Source organism: Octopus bimaculoides, chromosome 4 (assembly GCF_046866305.1).
Source record: "Octopus bimaculoides isolate indiv1 chromosome 4, ASM4686630v1, whole genome shotgun sequence".
Lineage (NCBI taxonomy): Eukaryota > Metazoa > Mollusca > Cephalopoda > Octopoda > Octopodidae > Octopus > Octopus bimaculoides.
The window spans coordinates 45,034,552-45,055,346 of NC_142931.1; the positions used below are offsets into that span (position 1 = coordinate 45,034,552).

The 20,795-nt window shown below is 36.1% G+C and overlaps 1 protein-coding gene across 2 annotated transcripts in view; it reads right to left on the reverse strand.

The window, feature by feature from the left end:
- Positions 1 to 1,943: 1,943 nt before the first annotated feature.
- Positions 1,944 to 20,795, reverse strand: part of LOC106884505 (intermembrane lipid transfer protein VPS13B) — a 127,202-nt gene continuing 108,350 nt past the window's right edge. For both annotated transcript variants that reach the window (XM_089350673.1, XM_089350674.1), the window contains exons 49-52: positions 15,203 to 15,373; positions 12,351 to 12,453; positions 4,590 to 4,911; positions 1,944 to 4,076 (exon numbers count right to left, since the gene is read on the reverse strand). In XM_089350673.1, the coding sequence (XP_089206799.1) occupies positions 3,780 to 4,076; positions 4,590 to 4,911; positions 12,351 to 12,453; positions 15,203 to 15,373 (893 nt within the window). In that variant the 3' untranslated portion in view covers positions 1,944 to 3,779. The remainder of the gene's footprint in view (positions 4,077 to 4,589; positions 4,912 to 12,350; positions 12,454 to 15,202; positions 15,374 to 20,795) is intronic.

Consider the following 20,795-nt stretch of genomic DNA (forward strand, 5'->3'; position numbering starts at 1 on the left):
AAGGCAGAATGCTAAACTGGAAGCATATTTTAATAAAGATTTCTAACCGGCTTTCATTGCGAAGCAAATTTTCAAGGAGAATGAAAATGTTTTCTACAATGAAGTACAAAATGAAGAAAATAATATATAAAAAAATGAATATACCAATACATTATATTGTCTTTGAGCTTTTGAAGTTCAATGGTAGTTCATGTATATAATGGTTGGAAAAATAAGGATGCATGAGAATTGAGAGTTTTTAGTTGGAGTCCAACTAAAAACATTTGTCTCCCCTTACACACACTTCCTGTTTTGACACCACACTTCCTGCTCAACACAAACTTTTAACCCTTTTTTTAAACCTAACACAACTCTCAATTCTCATGCATCCTTATTTTTCCAACCATTATATACATGAACTACCATTGAACTTCAAAAGCTCAAAGACAATATAATGTATTGGTATATTTATTTTTTTATATATATTTTTTATATATTATTTTCTTCATTTTGTACTTCTTTGTAAAAAAAATTTTCATTCTCCTTCTTGAAAATATGCTACGCAATGAAAGCCGGTTAGAAATCTTTATTAAAATATGCTTCCAGTTTAGCATTCTGCCTTATTTTTCATTTTCCTATTATTTCTCCACGTGCGGTTAACACAAACCCACTATTTACTGACTTATATATATATATATATTTATTTATTTATTACACACACACACCCTCCATCATGGCTTACAGCAGGTTGATGAAAAAGGCACAAAGGTTCACTGCTCACTCCAAGCTACTAAACAAATTGCAGCAAGAAAGCTGCACCCAGTTGCATGGAGCTGAGTAAAATGGATATGTCTGAATTTATCAAAGATTAAATTGGGGCTTTATTACCTCTCAGCACTTCTGCCACTCAAGCCTATTGGATTGCTTTCTTTCCTTTGCCTCTTAGAACACATTACATAGCTCTGATAATGTAAAGTGTAGGTTCTGCATTAAAGAGATGACTGAGAATTAGTCTCATCACTAGCATGTTGGTCACAAGACCTCACCTAATCATTTCTTCTAATTTATTCACTAGTTCTTCTCTAATATTTTTTTCTTTATCACTACTTTTTCTGCTAAATCCTTTTCATCTAATTATAAACATTCTCTTCAGAGCAACCCGCAACTGGATACTGATGATTAATCCATCAACTACCACTTTATTAATTCATTAACTCAGTCATTAAAAGCTTTGCACACCAGGAATGATGCATTCAGCTCCCAACAACCTGTTCTCTGTCTATGCATTACAACTAAATTGACCATACAAATCATAAATTTGCAGTCTGTGTAGCTAACCAGTTTAAATTGTGAATAAATTACCTCTATCCACTGACCTAACAAATACCCTATTAGTTTGACCAAATGCAGCTACGCTATGCTTATATCATGTGAACTGCCTGAGTAGATATGAGAGGTTTTTACACCCTATTTTCAAACCCAAGATTATTTAAATATGCATCTAAAATACCTTCCTAGTCATCAACTACAATTAGAGAGTAGGATGCTTGAAAGAATGGTCTGAGGCACTTGAAACCTAGCTGTCCTGCCACTGTCAGAGCACTGACAGCAGCTAGTCTAAAGGCACTGTCTTTGCTGTTGTTCACATCCAGCACCACAATCTTATTAGATGAACTCAGGAAGATTGGCTGTAGTTTGAGGCACACGCCCTTTTGAAATAACATTACCATCATTGTCACTCAGTTCATGTTAACTATAAGATGTGGTGCACACTTCCCAGAAATCCTAGTCTTTCTAATGGTGACTACATCTGTGTCTAGTGACCTGAGGCCTTTGAGTGACATTACCAAGCAGGCCAACACCAGATCACATACATTTATATGTCCTACTCTGAGTATGACTATTTGGTTGGAAAAAAACAACAATGATAATAATACCAACACAAAAGAGAAAAAGAAACATTATTGTGAGTGTAAGGAAATTAGCTGTAATTTTATTCTTGATATTAGAAGATTATCTATACAATGCTGATGAGCAAACTGGACTTGAAGTGGAGGGAGCAAATTTATGTTTAAGGATCAGGACTAGTAAAAATTGACCAGATGTGATATGTAAGAAGAAAAAATAATGAATGTGTTAATAACTTTTTAATACTCAGATTCATCATAAAATTTTTGTTTTAAATTATGATACATCCTTTCCACATGACTATTTTAAATGTTTATGTTTTATTAAATAAAAATATTTAGATAAAAAAAAAGTTTAGGAAAACTTGAGCCACCCACCACCATAAATCCTGGTCAGTAAGAATCTGGATAGGGGTTGGAGGGAAGAGCACGAATGAATAAGGTGAGTTACAGGTGTCACTGTTGTTGTAAAACTAAAGTACACTCAAGTGTTGTTACTCTTTGTAGATGGCAGTAAATGCACAAAAAAAAAATAGTATCAACCACATCAAGGATTATTCATACTGCAGTGAATACAACAAAACAGTCAACATGGCAGTTGTTAACAGGAGAGAAATATAGCAGAAGGATTATTTTCTACAAAACATGCCACAGCTTTTGACATTTTTATAATTGCAATAGATGTGACATATGTGTTAAATAAAGCCTTGTTATAGCTGTCGAACTGAGATACAATTTTTGTAGAAGAATGATTACAACCAAGACACTTGTAATTTTATTGGTACTTATTTTAGTGATCCTACAGAGACATAATAAGATTTGAACCCACGAGCTGCTAACAAACTGGAGGGTTGGATCTAAAGAAGGTATTTATTCTAGTACTTCACTGTCTCAGTTGGTTCTGTTGCAGAAATTTCAGCAACCACAATGGACGTTTCTGGAGGTTGATGGTTACAACTAGTGTGACACAGGCAGTGAGCAACTGTGAAAGATCTGCTTGTTGGTTGATAGTATTTGAGTGACACCATAAACAATAAGCAACTGTTATAGATGTTTATCACTTGTGACAAACAAATGCTGATAACCCGTAGCAGATTTCACTACAACTGGTCAAAGTAGGTGTGACACGATGAGAAAGAGCATCTCTTACAGATGTTTAATCATTTCTGGATAAACTAGATAAACAGTTGATAACAATATTGAAATTAAAACAAAAAAATAGTAAATATAAATGTAACAATCAATGTTTGGTTAGTACAGCAGTTGTCAGTCCAACCGACTTTAACATCTGTCAACTACTAACATAACAGTTGTTATAAACATTTATACAACACTTGTTGATAGGATAGGATCTGATGTCACTCAAGCAGTAACAACATCAACAAATAATTCAAATAATAATACTAGTAACCATGGTTACTATGGTTATGACCAAAGAAATAAGATAATCCCACAAGGGAAGTGTGTGTATATAGATACATGTGCATGTGTACACACATACATACAAACACGGTTTGTTGACTGTACTCAACAGATAACGAAAGACAGAAACACACTCCATGTTAAATATCTTTTTCCATCCATCAAGTTCAAAAGAAGATGACCATTTTCCACACATACTGCATTTAATTTTCATGTGGATATAGAGATGTATCCAATCACTGAAAGAACAGAGCAATCATAGAAGACACACACAACAACAGAAACCGTTTCCTTTCAAGTAGAGAGTGTTATATCTGCCTATGTCACAAGCAGTCACATTAAAACCAATACCAACATCAGAGAGTTAAATGTATCCAATTCAGTAAATATATATATATATTGTGCAGTATCAAATTTATCAGTCCTTCTGATATTGTATAAAGTGTTTTGCATCTCATTCTCCAGAGAAAATCACAAGAGGAAACCCCGTCCAACTAACCTATTCTTTGCCATCTGAAATAAAGTCAAAAAAGTTTCTCTATAGTGTGGCTCAACCCTAAACTCAAAATAAGGAGCTGCTGTTGATTGTGTTGGGCTTGAAGCAATGCTGCTAGACTGATGATCACATACTACAGTACCACCAGCACCACTGTCGACACTACAACCAGCTCCATTATCAACAGTGTCACTGCTAAGTCCTGGCAAAGGAATGAAACCTGGTGTGCTATCAAGGAAGGCTGTCACTCGGTCTTTGTTTGGGTGTTGATCCTGAAAACAAAGGGACACAGAGAGAGAGAATTAAACATTTCATAATAAAAGGGAGTCAAAATTATGACTTATATAAAGAGAATACAAAGCTGATATCAAATCAACATATAAATGCAATATGTGTGAAAAGGCTTTTGAATGCAATATTATAAAACAATAAAACAGTTAGGCGTAGGAGTGGCTGTGTGGTAAGTAGCTTGCTTCCGGGTTCAGTCCCACTGCGTGGCACCTTGGGCAAGTGTCTTCTACTATAGCCTCGGGCCAACCAAAGCCTTGTGAGTGGATTTGGTAGACGGAAACTGAAAGAAGCCTGTCGTATATATGTGTATCTGTGTTTGTCCCCCTAACATCGCTTGACAACCGATGCTGGTATTTACGTCCCCGTAAATTAGTGGTTCGGCAAAAGAGACCGATAGAATAAGTACTAGGGTCGATTTACTCGACTAAAGGTGGTGCTCCAGCATGGCCACAGTCAAATGACTGAAACAAGTAAAAGAGAGAGTAAAGAGTTACCTTGAAGCTCATCTGTTTTGTCTGATCTTGCCATACAAAGGAAAGGACACAAGAGTCCTCCTCTAAGTCTTCCATACTAGTAGTAGCAGCAATAGCACCAGCTGCTGCTGAACTATTGCCACGCAAGTTGGTGGCAGCAGGACACTCTATCTCAGCAAGGGCAAATGTCTGAAGAGACATGTCTTCTTCACAATCATAAACAAACAGCAGTTCGGGGGTCAGCAGAAGGACAACTTTAGAGCCTAATCCAGCAAAGTCAAACTGTACAACATCAACAGCCATCAATAGAGTTGCTACTGGCATCACAGACTGCAGTGTTTTGCTGAGGAAATAATAGAGAAAAGCAATTCAGAAATATAATTCCTTATATCATTCACAGACAGCAGGAAGCCATAAATATCACAATACTTTTTTCATTTTTTTTTTTTTTTTCAAAATCTGTTATATCAGTATGTAGTAAGCAGCACAGAACACAAGAGAAAAACTCTGGATAAACTGACACCATAACTGTTTCAATTCCCAGCCGAAGATATTTCACTTAGAGCTCTACTGACATTCAAAAAAGGTATGAGCATCAATATGTCCCACTTTTTCTCTCATAAATCTATGGAGGAGTCTGGTAACTCGTCAAAACGAACTAATATTTATTATATCCCAGCAGTGACATCTAAAGAACTATCTGGCAAGCCAAACTCACAACCTGGAATTGATTTGTGACCGAAGCCACATCACTTCACTTACACCATTAATGTTTAGAGAAAGCCAGAAGCATCCTATTTCTCCTCTCCCCCTGTAAAATCTACTTCCTTATGTCATGTCAAAAATAAATCAATATTTCTCATGTCAGTTTTTATGTTTGGTGTATGTTGCAAGGTTCTACTTCTTTTGGATTTTTGTCAGAGTAAGAAATTTTACTTCTTAACCATTTCATGACCAGGAAGCAGTCATACAAGAATACTTTTTCGATAAGGTATGCACAGTTAAGTCAATGAGAGCTGCTAAGTAATCACTTGACTTGGTGGAAATAGCAACTTAAACTGACCTCGAATCCTACCATACCAACTTAGAAAAGCAGGACATATTGGAAATGTTGTCTTAGATGGGATGGTCATAGTTGGGACACCTCTGAACATAGGTGTCCCAGGGTTGACCAAAAGCTAAACATCAACAAAATAGACAGATGCAGTCAATGTTGTGCTTAGAAAGCCAAGTAAAGACAGTCACCAAAACTAGTCCGTCATGAAAGATTGTGGTTATTCAAGGTGTTAGAAATAGCAGCCAAATCTCTCTCAAACGACATCCTACTATCTTAAAAAAGAAACGACACATTGCAAAATGTAATCTTAGATATACTATGTCTGAAGTAAACACATAAACAGTTGGAATGCTTTTGACTATACGACTGACCAAGAGCTAAACAATAAAAACCACACACACACATACACAGAATAATGATTTCTTTTTTTTTTTTTTTAACACCTATTCAAGCTAAGTTTGAATAAAGCAGTATTTACAACACAAGAACGATATTCTGAATGGAACACAGATAATTGTTCAACAAAATTTTCCTGAGGCTCAGTCCTCATGACCTGGCTCTTCCTGGAAGTTTCAGATCAAATATCAATTTAAGTTAAATCTATTCAGTCACTTCGAACTGCAACAATGAACTTCTATTTGGGCAAGCACAACAACAATAACAACAACATATTCAAGCTATAATAGTGGCAGCATCAGCTAATTCACAAGCACCCAAATTTTGTGCAGGGTTAGCAATCACTTCTAGCAGTCTCCTAGGAACTAGAACAGCTCTACAGTGAACTGGTTCCATCCCACGCATGTATTTTAAAGTCACCACTAACGTAGTCTTAGCCATAATGGCTTCAAAAACAAAAAACTAAAGAACAACTGTGACATGGTTTTACTATGGCCTGGTATTTCATGTAGCAATTTATTGAACTATATAATGTACAGTGTGGTTTTCAGATCAAATTAAGCTGATATATCTAAGAGGAGAAAAATTATTTGTTTTACTTATTTTCATGCACAATTTCACTTCTCAAAAACACCACAGGGTTAAGAAAGTCTTTTTGGTCTTGTCCTTGATAAGACAGCTTCTCTGCTATAAAATGTACCACATACAACCTTTTGAACTGGATGGTATCAAGAAGGGAAAACCAGGCATACAAACTATACCAAAAATCAAAATACATGAGCAAGAAGTGGGTTCTCCAGTCTGTTTAGAAGAGCAGTGATTTCAAATAAGAACTGAATTGGGTCATGATAACCTTTATGATCCATACCAGCATGGGAAGTGAACATGTCATGATGATAAAAATGACAACAATGATGATGATGAGCAAATGATGAAATTTCATTTGTCTTGACCTGATAGAAATAGATACCAATTCTTGCTCAAAGAAACTTTATTATTTTTATATATAAAAAAAAAAGGACACACTAGACAGTTTAGTCCTAAATACAATGTCTGAAAATAAGAGGCATAGTCATGGCTGGAATGTTTTGATCACAATCTTACTGACACAGAGCTCAGCCAGGGTTAAATAACAAACATAGCAACAAGACAAACACAGCAACAAGTGTAGGTGATCTCAATACATTTGCATACTACTATGAGCAATATTTGCAGCTTTACTTTAATGAAAAACAGAGAAAAGAAGCAACACTAGCACAACACATACATATAATCCGTGATAGAAGAATAATCTACATGATATCTGAAACCTAACAAATTAGCTTATGTAAGGAGATACAAACATAAACTGAAAACAGAAATGTGTCTATATATATATATATATATATATATATATATATATATATATACACACACACACACACACACACACACACACACACACACACACACACACACACACACGTATAAGTATATATATATAACATCAGAATGAAATAGTTGAATTTTATAGAAGAACATAAGAATAAACAAGCAGACTATAAAAATAATAAAAAAAGAAACCTTGTAAAATACAAATAATGAAAAGCTGTCCAAAATAGGAAACAGGAATAAAAGAAGAATAAAAAAAAACATAAACAAGCCTAAGAAAAATGATTACAAAACAGCAGAAAATGATAAAAGTAACTAATTATGAAAGAATTAAGGCAACAGATCTTCCTGTAGACAAATAGAATAATCTTCCTCAAAGATAAAACCTGATGATATTATGATAGTGAATTCTTTAATTTGACACAGGGCTACATATTTCTGGGAAACGAATATAACCAATAGCTACGATCTTAATGTCTTGCTTTTATTTTCTCAACTCCATTGGAATTAGAAAAGAAAAACTCACATCATTATTATCATCATCATTGTCTAATGTTCACATTCCATGCAGGCATGGGTTAGATAGTTTGACGGGAGTCGGCCAGGTAGAAGACTGCCCTAGGCTCTTGTATCTGTTTTAGCTGGGTTTTTATGGCAAGTTGCCCTTTCTAACATCAACTACTTTGCAGCGTGGACTGAGTGCTTTTTACATGGCACCAGCACAGGAGAGGTCAGTTTTGGTATGGTTTTCTAAATGCCAATAACATTACAGTGTGGACTGGACGCTTTTTATGTGGCACCAGCTCTGGCAGGGTCACCAAGTAACTTGTAAGACAAGGAATTTTGAGAGGGGAGGGGACATTGGAGGAAGGGATCTTGTGTCAGATGATGAAATAATAACAATTATAATGATGGTTTTGAATTCTGGCACAATGCCAGCAATTTTGAGGGGTGGAAATAAGTTGATACTTCAATCCTGTTTCTCAACTGGTACTTTATCAACCCCAAAAGGATGAAAGGCAAAGTGGAATTTGAACCAAGAGCATAGAGAGTCAGAAGAAATGCTGCTAAGCAGTTTGTCTAAAGCACAAACAGGTTGGCCAGCTTGCTATCTCAATCCTTTAGCATTTCAACCAACCATAATCAGCCCAAATATTCTACCCACACTGGCTAGATTTGGTCTCTCACACCTACCCTTCAATGACCTTCTAAAAATAAATAATTTTTAATCTATCATAAATTTTGATGTTGAGATAATATATGATTAATTCAAATTGTTTGAATAAATGAGTTTGACATTTGATATGATAATCTGAAAATGAAAGGGTTAATAAAATATAATTACAACAATAATAACAACAACAATAATATGGGAGAAAGAGAAGCAGACTGGATGCGATGATTGAAAGTGGGAAATAAAAAGTATGGTCACTGAAGAAGGCAAATGCTATATCTGATGTTGTTGGGGCCTTGGGTACTTTTAAGTATGAAGCTTACAAACTGGATTGGAAAGATAGGGGTAAATGTGAAGATAAAGCATTAACAAAAAACAGAGTTGTTCGGAACTGCACAAATTCTCTACAGAATCGTCGAAATCTTAATGAAGAATGCTACCTTAATCCACTAATTACAGAAAGCTCACACCTTGTAAAATTCTCCCGCAAAGTTGCTGTTAAACAACAAATAACAACAATAGTGGTTTCAAATTTTGGTGCAAAGCCAGCAACTTTTGTGAGGAAGGAATTAGTTGACATCAGCTACCTGAGTATTTGAGTGGTTCTCTATTTTATTGACCCAGGAGGGATGAAAGGTAAAACTGACCTCAGTGGGATTTGAACTCAGAATGTAAAAGGATGAAAGAAATGTGATAAGGCATGGTGTCTGCTCTAATGAATCATCCAGCTCACTGTTCAAATAATAATAATCATCATCATCATCGTTTAACGTCCACTTTCCATGCTAGCATGTGTTGGACGATTTGACTGAGGACTGGTGAAACCGGATGGCAACACCAGGCTCCAATCTGATTTGGCAGTTTCTACAGCTGGATGCCCTTTCTAACGCCAACCACTCAGAGAGTGTAGTGGGTGCTTTTACGTGTCACCCGCACGAAGGCCAGTCAGGCAGTACTGGCAACGGCCATGCTCAAAATGGTGTATTTTATGTGCCACCCGCACAAGAGCCAGTCCAGGGGCACTGGCAACGATCTCGCTCGAAAATCCTACGAAGGCCAGTCAGACGGTACTGGCAACGGCCACGCTCAAAATGGTGTATTTTATGTGCCACCCAATAATAATAATAATAACAGTATTGGTTCCTAAGTTAAGTACAAAGCTAGCAATTTGGAGGAATGGGAATTAGTCAATACTATCAACCCAGTATTAGACTGGTACTTTATTTCATCAACTTCCAAAGGATGAAAGGCAAGGTTGATCATGAAGGGATTTGAATTTCAGAAATGTAAGAAGCCAGAACAAATACTGCAAGGCATATTATCTGATGGACCTCTGTGAATTCACCCAATAATAATGTTAACAATTTATCTCTGAATGAAATCAAGAAATTATCCAACTATAACAACCTGCAAATAGAGATAATGAGATTATGAGGTTTTGATAACAGAAACATTCCCCATAGTAATAGGTGTCTTGGGAGTGTTTAAAAAAAAATCATGCAAGCAATTATATAAGCAAAACCACAAGATTTTTAAACATGGTTGCAACAGCCAGAGAAACACTGCTACCAGGCACTGTATACATATTATGTAATTTTTAATACATTAGCCAAAATACGAAAATGAAACAGATCAATGCATGCATACACAAAATTGCACATGATTATGCAGTGGAAATGATTACAATAAAAATAAAACTATTGAATATAAAATTTATGATGAAAATAAACTGAATGTGGCATGTCAAGGTTATCCTGGTCGAACTGATGTGAACATTCATCCTATTAGAGTTAAACAACTACATTATGAAGTAAGTCTCTTGACCAGCTAGAAATAGTAGCCAAATCACCCTTGCTTCACACCAAACTATGTTATACAAAGGAAGATCTCATGGTTGTGTGGTTAAGACACAAGGTTTTCCTCTTTCAGACCAGAAAATAATTCAGCTCTGTTTATTTGCTGGCTCTTTACAAAGCTCAAATGAGACCCACAATGAAATATAGTCTTCATATCTGTAATAGGGATGTTGTTATAAAAACAAAAGTGTCCTATACTCTTTTACTTGTTTCAGTCATTTAACTGTAGTCATACTGGAGCACCACCTTTAATCGAGCAAATCGACCCCAGGACTTATTATTTGTAAGCCTAGTACTTATTCTATCAGACCCTTTTGCTGAACTGCTAAGTTACGAGGATGTAAACACACCACCATTGCTTGTCAAGCGATGTTGTGGGGGGGGGGGGGGACAAACACAAATACACACACATATATATATATATATATATATATATACGACAGGCTTCTTTCAGTTCCCGTCTACCAAATCCACTCACAAGGCCTTGGTCAGCCCGAGGCTAGAGTAGAAGACACTTGCCCAAGATGCCACGCAGTGGGACTAAACCTGGAACCTTGTGGTTGGTAAGCAAGCTACTTACCACACAGCCACTCATACGCCTATGTTTCATCTAAAAGAAGATGCTCAGGTTGATTGACAAGGACTCACTTTACCAACATACTATAATTTCTAGCATACTAGTGTGTTATCTCCTCATTCTTTCTCTTCTACTGCTACCACAACAGTCACTGCTTCTTTAGAGCTTGATATCTATATACCACATCAACCCAAGTCCACTTAACCCATTACCTACCAGTGATCTCATATGAGATCACTTAAAAATTACAAATTTCATAATTATCTGTCAATATTTACACATATCTAACCTTTTTGTTAAATCTACTAGGTATATTTCTCTGATATTCAAATGAGGTTTGCTAATTTTTCACCCAATATCTCGCTTATTTCTATTTAAAATGTTATTTTGATCATTCCAGCATGTTTCTAAGGCTGTTTTATGCTAGAAATCAAAGTTTCATAAAAAAAATTCCAGTTAATAGAATTATGGGAGGTAATGGGTTAAAACACAGTTGTTGTTCCCTCTCCTCTCATTACACATTGTGTATCTTTCCTCCCAAGCCCTGAACTAACTATAACACTTAAGCATCCATTCTTCCTGGACTGTCAAGCCACTGAAAATTCTCATCTACCAAGATTTTCTTTCAGACAGCCATCAATTTACTGATGATCATAGGTCTGCTCAGTCAGAGCTGATGGCGAGCTACACAACAACTAAATGAAACTTTGAGCCAAATCTCCCTCAAATAACATACTACCATTTTGAAAAAAAAAAGGAGTGGCTGTGCGGTAAGTAGCTTGCTTACCAACCACATGGTCCCGGGTTCAGTCCCACTGCATGGCATCTTGGGCAAGTGTCTTCTACTATAGCCTCGGGCCGACCAAAGCCTTGTGAGTGGATTTGGTAGACGGAAACTGAAAGAAGCCTGTCATATATATGTATATATATATGTATGTGTGTATGTGTTTGTATGTCTGTTTGTCCCCCCCCAACATCGCTTGACAACCGATGCTGGTGTGTTTATGTCCCTGTAACTTAGCGGTCCGGCAAAAGAGACCGATAGAATAAGTACTAGGCTTCCAAAGAATAAGTCCTGGAGTCGATTTGCTCGACTAAAGGCGGTGCTCCAGCATGGCCACAGTCAAAAGACTGAAACAAGTAAAAGAGTAAAGAGTAAAGAGAAAACAAAACAAAAAGGAGGACATATTAAATAATGTCGTTGTAGAGGCACCACAAGTGAGAAAGAAGATGTAAGGCCACAGCTGGAATGCCTCTGATCATTGATAAGTTTAACAAAGACTCACTCTGGGACTAAAACCTCATTAACAAATAAATTAAATGTTGATCTAATTGATGTGATGATACTTACAAGAGATATTTAACACTTGAATTCCTTCCTTGATGAACAGGTTCTAGAGATGGCTTTAACCGGGCTTTTGGCACTCGAGTCAAGCCAACACCATGCAGTATACCTAGGACAAAAAGAGAATTCATCATACACAAAGCAATAATATGTGAGATTAAAGTATGTTCCTACATTTATTTATATACATATATCTATATATATATATATATATATATATATATATATCTTGAAAATGAATAAAAATGAAAATGCCGCTTTTTTAAAACATTTTTTGGGTGTTTTAATTAATTTACATGTTTCGGTTTTTTTGAAAAACCCTATCAAAAATGAATATAAAATATGTGAGAAGAGAAAAGAGCTATTAATAAAATAAAATTGAAATTAAAATTAAGAATGACATTCATAGTTTACTGTTATTTCTTGCATGCGCACATGGTCCTTTCCTTGAACATGGTAATTCCAACTGGTTAGAATTTGTTTTGAGGTTTGAAAATGCACCTGAACCTCAAAATGTGTAGTCATTTTTAAAATTTTGTAATAGATTTATTCAAATACCAAACTGGTTTCAACAATTTTTGACTTATCAATGGTACAAATATAGGTATTAAGAGCTGAGGAGAGTTTAAACTCATTTAAATTCCTGTCACTATTTAACTAAGGTATTGTTGGGAGAATCATGAACTTGGATGATCTTCCATAGTGATATCTGGTACATAAAGAAGACAGGTTGGGCATAGGGTTAGCAGCTAGGCTATATAAAATCTCAAAAATGAAACAGTAAGTGAATTTTCTCAAGGCACTCAAAATGAGAGAGGAGAAGGTGATGAAGATCATCTTGCAAAGAATTCCAATGAAAACTATAAGGAAATGGGAGTCCCAATGTGCCAGATTTTGAGTGCTAAATCATAATGAAGGCCAAAACTAGACATTTCACCAGAACATGGAAATTGAAGAAAAGCTGGGAGAGTTTCACAGCCACCAACTAGCTTAGCTTCAAATGACTTCAATGAATTGGGAAAATGTACAAGGAAGGCAGAAATGTAACAAATTCTGATCATAAGGAAAAGTACATTTGGGGAATTGGTATAGTATTTGGTAAAAAGACTTCCAGGGCACTCATGATTGGAAGCCAGTCAACAAGTCAATTTACATGGCATGTTTTCATTCAAGGCAGGCAAAGATCACTATAATCCAAGTTTATGCAATGATTGAAGATGCAAATTGATCATGAAAAAGACAGCTGTATGTATCAGATAGACACAGCCAGTGAAATTTCCACTCATGATGTCAAGAGCTACTTATTTGTGACTTCCATGCATAGATCAGCAAAAAGTGATGAAGAGCCAAGCATACATACATATGAAAACTGCTGGTGAGAGACACTCACAGGTAAACTGATTACCCTTAAGCATGAAATTATAGGTGTGTTAACCAAGTTTTGTTTTCTTGTTATAATGTACTATAGATCATATCTGTAGGATTTTTAACCAACACACAGTATTGCAACAATTCATCATCATCGTTTAACGTCCGCTTTCCATGCTAGCATGGGTTGGACGATTTGACTGAGGACTGGTGAAACCGGATGGCAACACCAGGCTCCATGTAAACAATTTATTGTTAAAATATGTGTATGGACATAAAAAGGAGAAATAAGTTGATGTATATATTGACTCATGTTTGGAGTCTTAGTTGACAGTTTCGCACCACCTTAAATATTCACAAACACATCCCTAATAAACCCAGTAATATTACAAGTTAAAATAAACTGGATAGACTAATTTGCATTCTTAACACTTTCATAACAGCATAATTTAACATTAAATTACTGCTATGATTACAACATCTGAAAGCAATTAGTCTGTACATTACATGTGTGAACACAAAAGGACAGAAGAGTAGGTGATATACAGATGCTGAAAAAGACTCCAAAAATGTACATAACATACAGTTATTATCCCTTTTTTCTGTTTGTACTCATATTGTACAGACAAATTGTTTACAAATGTTGAAACAAAAAAAAAAACTTACAGATATGTTCTATAACACATTATTGGAATGAAACAAAACACTTAATACGGCAGTACTTTAATGTTCAATCTCGCTACCAAGAAATATTAAATATAATTTGTAAAATTGGTTTATCCAGATTACTTGTAATTTTAGTGGGTTTATACATAATGTATTTGTGGATATTTGAAGGTAGCACATAGCTGCTGATAAAGACTCCACAAAGAGATGCAATGTACACACAGCTGTTACCCACTTTTTATATCTGTACACGTATTGTACAGAAGAATTGTTTACAATTGGCATAACAGTGTTGGACAAAACAATTTATCAATATGTTCTATGGTACACAATATACATAAGCAATCAGGTATAAACCATTTGTTTTATTATCTAATAATATATATATATATATATATACATACATACAAACATATGCACGCACATATACACACAAACACACACACACACAGACATCCTTAGATAATGACTGGCAGAAAACTACCCAGAGGGCAAATTTTCCGCATGTAGATCTAATCTTTTCTGACATTTGATTTTTAAGAAAATAGAAGCTAAACAGCATATTATGTTTCTGATTTGTTTCCTGATCAAAGAAGTAAGTCTCAACATAGTCACTTGACCTACTAAAAATAGCAGTCAATTCTCCTCAAAACCGTATCATGCATGCTTTAAGAAGGAAAACTAAAACTTACTTATACATCTTAGCATGGGTGAAGTAGTAAATAATTTGGATATTTCCACATCCTTGGAATAAATGCTTTGTTTTACAGCGAAATATCCTAACCCATTGTTAACCACTGAAGCTTGAAATAGAAGACACTTACCTTGACCAGTCTGTGAAAGGAACTCTGCTGCACCTCCAATTGGTTTAGTAACAACACCAACTAGCCCTTTACCGACTCCAGTTACAAATCCGCTTGCTAATGAATTGTCGCTGAGTAGCTGCGATGACAAAACACCTTGAATTGGTTGGTCAGCAATCCCAGCAATAGCACCTGCAACAGAAACCACAATAACAGACATACTCAACAAATGGCAGACAACAAGTTAATAATAAAGCCTCTACATAGTCACTTGATATGCTAAAAAAATAGCAGCAAAATTCCCCTCAAGTCACAACTTATTGTCTTCAAATAAGAATGCTTTAGATAATGTAGTCTCAGATAGACAATGCCTGAAAAAAGGATGTGATAGTTATGAATTGAACTCCTTTCATCGTAGGTTGGTGTAATCAGGTCCTAACTAGATCTCATCAACAACAACAACAACCAGTATAGAAAAAGCTGTAACAAAGCTTCAAAGAACAAAGGCTGTAATAAAATCTGACATCCCTCCAACCTCTCCTCCCTCCCCTTCTTCTTCTTCATACTCAGTCTGCTCAATAAAGGTAATCTCCCACAAACATCAACAGTTTACTTTGGCTTAGGATAAGGCTGAAGTAAATCTATGAAATCTGCTATGTCCACATCATAAAAGTAAATATGTAATGAGCTCAACCTGGCAGAGATAGCAGGAAAGTCTCTCTCAGACTACTCCTCTACCTTTAAAAAAGGAAGGACAAACTGGATAATGTAATCTATAATTGTAAAACCATAGTTTAAAAATATCATCAGAAGTATCTAGCAAGCTCACAGCCATCAGAAAGGTGCGCCCCTAAATTGCTTACAGAATCTTATGAGATAAATGCCAAGCTAATTAATCATGTTATATTATGTTTTTAAACTCTAAAACTGTAGTTTACAAATGTTAAAAAAAAGCATCCAGCTGGCTCACAGTCATATTAACTTTACCTTCCCACTATAACCCTGTTCTTGACAGCTTTGGCCCTAGCATAACTCCCTTGCTGTTTCTCTATCTATTTGTTTCCTGCCTATCTGTTTATATCTCTATCAGTGACTATTTCTCAGTGACTTCACCAGCAGATTAATTCAGGAGGTGAGTAATCAATAATGGTGGTTCAATGGATATGGCATATTATTCCCTGTTTCTCAAGGAAGCCAAAACCAGTCTAAGCTAGTGGAGAATTATTATTACTGTTATTAAGGCTCTCTCTAGCTCACTCCTTACATACTGTAAAAACCCCATGTAATTTACGCACTTTTTTCACAAAAATAAAAAAATAAACTTTATGGGGTGCGTAAATTACCGGAAATTTTTTTTTGAAATTCTTTTTGTTGTAAAAAGACGTACAAAACATAAACATTAGGCGCAGGAGTGGTTGTGTGGTAAGTAGCTTGCTTACCAACCACATGGTTCCGGGTTCAGTCCCACTGTGTGGCACCTTGAGCAAGTGTCTTCTACTATAGCCTCAGGCTGACCAAAGCCTTGTGAGTGGATTTGGTAGACGGAAACTGAAAGAAGCCCGTCGTATATATGTGTATGTATGTATATATATATATATATGTATGTGTGTTTGTGTGTCTGTGTTTGTCCCCCCCACCATCGCTTGGCAACCGATGCTGGTGTGTTTACGTCCCCGTAACTTAGCGGTTCGGCAAAAGAAACCGATAGAATAAGTACTAGGCTTACAAAGAATAAGTCCAGGGGTTGATTTTCTCGACTAAAGGCAGTGCTCCAGCATGGCCGCAGTCAAATGACTGAAACAAGTAAAAGATTAAAAGAGTATTCATACCAGAAGTTGATTCATTCAATGTCAGAATAGGTTTTTATAGAAAAAATAGTGGCTTGAATATAATGAAGCTGGGCAGTATGTTTACTTTTTCTGTATAAATTTACTAAAACCATTAACTGGTTATCTACTTGTTGAAGTCTGATGTCCATGCTGGTAAACATGGTCTGGGCCATTACATTGCTTGGAGTTTCTACCTATCGCAATGGAGCACCACTGACATACATAGTGATATGGATATTCCTGAGTGAAAAAGATGTAATGATATGGATAATCTTGATTGTATGTTTTCATTTTTGTCTGTTTATTACTAGGCACAGTTTTAAGTTTGTTGTGCTGCTTATGCCAATTTCGAACATTGGCTTCATTAAAATGCCTTCAGGCAGCTCTATTGCCATTTTCAAATGCATATTCAACATATTTAACTTCTCCTTCACAGTAAATGATTCATAAGTTCTACCCACACTGACAATAACAGTACTGACAACTTTTTAAGTTTGCTTGACATTTTATAAGTGTGAAAGGGATTAAAATTTCGATACTCCGTATCAAAGGCTCCGATAAGAATAGGCGATAAAGAATTCTATTTACATAATCAGTTTGATTGGTTGCCTTCCTCTGTCAGTTGGTAATAAAACTTAATTTGCAACATCTGTGCATATTTATCAGCTTTGTTTTTGTTGGTAATTCTCATCAACAATTTTTCCTGTGATCGTTATTTGAGAAGACATACAGCAGTATGCTAAAATCAGACATAATCTCTTGTGGGCAAGAAATGTAAAATAAAGTTTATTAAAACAACACAAATATTTTGTAATTTGATAGCCTTCAATGTGATACCTGTTAAACAGAAATTATTGTTATTTAATGACAATTTAATAAAATCTAATCATAAGTAAGTGAAGTCATGCTAAATACAACTAAATTGAAAACATTTTTTGCCTGGCTATATTGGCAATTCTGAAAACTTTTGGGTGTGAATTTTACATGAGTAGAAACTTTTTTTAATAAATTGTAACCTGAAAATCACCTGCATAAATTACACAGGTGTGCAAATTACATGGGTTTTTATGGTGTGTCTTTCTTTCAGCAGCTTCATCTGAAGATTCATTTCAGTAGGTAATTGGTGACCCACAAACATGATCCTTTATCTATTACCTTCTTTTTATGGAGGCTGGAGTTAGTACTAAGTTTATGCTAAGCAAATAAATTATTTTTATCCTTACTTTTACTAGTATCAAAACAATGATGATGAGGGTGCAGTGTTTTGCTGATAACCAGCTGGTGGAAGATCTGCCTGGGGTTAAAATAGTAGTAACATGGAACAGCCACTTTGATGTGGCGATTAACTTTACTGGTTAGTATAGTTACTACTCTGATCTCTTCTTGAGATTTTACAACTAGCTACTTTGCCTATTACTTAGTTTCCCCTTTAACAGCTAGAAATTGAATGTATGCTCTGGAACAAAAACATGAATGATCACGTGAATGATACCTCGTCCCCACCCACTATGAACACTCTGGCTTATCTTTACTTAAAATAAGCGATGAAGAAACCTCTTTTCTGATCCTCCTAACTAATTGTATTTACTTAGTACCATGAGACCCCATCCTTTATTCAGTACAATGGAGACAGTCCCTTCCTAGCCATCTCTTTGCAACTATAATGGTTAGTCAGGGCAAACTGCATCTGTTCCAGGAGAGCCCCAACCAGTTGGTAAATACTCTGCTCAATTCAGTAATAGCTAAATAGCATATCTTACCTACGCTACGGAAAGATGGGGTATCCCAGAAGTACCAGAACCATGACCTGTCTAGGAATTCAGATACTCCAAACAAACCCACCATACTTCTGTAAGACCTCCATATTTCTACCCTCCCCTTACTATGGGTACCCTAAGCAGTATTGATCCATACTATGAGACCCTTTCATAGTATTATGGAAAGACATTGACACAGATATGATATATGAAAGAAAATGTGCACTACAACTAAAAAAAAAGAGCCACCAGGTGTACTGTTGGTGGATTTCAAGAAGCATGGACGTTTTGAAGGATGTAGTGTCTCGACAGCTAATAACTGATGCAAGTAGTTTATTCCATGCTTCAACAATTCTGAACATGAAAAATGTTTCTGAAAGTCATATGTTCTGCCTTGTTTTTTGATTTTGGGAGCATGTCCATGAGTGTTTGATACATGGAATTCAAAAAGGTGCCCAAGGATGTTGGAAAGATGGCGGATAATCTTGTGGGTGTCTACCAAGTCAGTTGCCAGACATCCTAGCTTCAATGTGTCCATGCCCAGGGAAGCAAGACATTCAGACTATGATAGATGCCTGACGGTGAGTATTTGTTTTGTTGCATGTTTCTGAAGTTTCTAGGAGAGGTATATGCTGAGTAAGATAGGGGCTCCAGGCTGGTAATGCAAATTCTAAGTGTGGATGTACCATTGTCATATACAGTTCTAAACAGATAGCTAGAGAGAGGCTGACAAAGGTCTTATTGAGTGATGCTAGGACACCCTAAGCCTGTCAAACACAAATCACTGTTTACAATAATATCCAGATCATGTTGACTTCTCGAGATTGGTGTTGCTGAGGGAGTATGTAAAGGCTGTTTTTTTCTTCCCAAAGTGCATGGTGCACTTGTCCACAGCTAGCGCTTGAGTTGCCAGTTAGAGATTCATTGCTGCATTGTGTCCAGGTCTGGTTGCAGGAAAGATCTATAGCACATAGGATCTATTCTTTTTATTTCAAGGTACAGATTGATGTCATCTACATATTTCAACACTGCAACATTCCTCAAGTTTGCATCTGTGTCGTTAATATATGCAACAATTGAAGACAACCCCACTAAAATGTTGGACAATTCAAAAGTCTGCCTCAGAAAGCAATAACCCAGCAAAACAAAAAAATTCATAAGGGTTGATGTGAAATTTGTATGACATAAAGAAGAGAAAGTAACTTATCTAGAACAGTAACTTAGAATACATTTCTGCATAGGGGAGACATGAACTCTATCAGCTGCAGTGGAAGTAGCCTATCTACAAGAGCAGCAACTCTGAATAAAAATTGACGCAGTGTAGAGGGAACAAATACAGTCTAACCAAACAGCTTCTCTATAGTACAAATGGCAAAATGAAATTCATTCAGTCTATGCTGTGAAGTAATAGAAAGGACATCCAGCTGTGAAAAACATGCCTAAGATATATCAGTCAAATCAAGCTATAACTCTAATTACATATACGGAATTGATACATACAAAGATAATTCTGTGCATAGTAGATAGATAGCCCATTAGGAATATCTGATCATGTCTGAGAACCTCTCAAACATAAAATGATATCATCAGCTCTCTTCCTTTTAGATACAGAAAATGGATATCAAACAGTCAAAACTCCACCAGAAAATCTCCTCTGTTAGAGGCAAAACGTTGGTAAGATGAAAGCGAAATCTAGAGTGATTGTAACAATTCTCAAACAGTGGCAGGTAGACACAAGTTGTGTCCAAGAAGGAATATGGAAAGGAATCTCAGCCAGACTTCCCATGAACTGGAAGAACATGAACATTTTTGTGGGTAGGTAACACATCTGGAACTGGTGAAGTAGGCATATTTTTGACAGAGAAATCATCATCATCATCATCATCATCATCGTTTAACGTCCGCTTTCCATGCTAGCATGGGTTGGACGATTTGACTGAGGACTGGTGAAACCGGATGGCAACACCAGGCTCCAGTCTGATTTGGCAGAGTTTCTACAGCTGGATGCCCTTCCTAACGCCAACCACT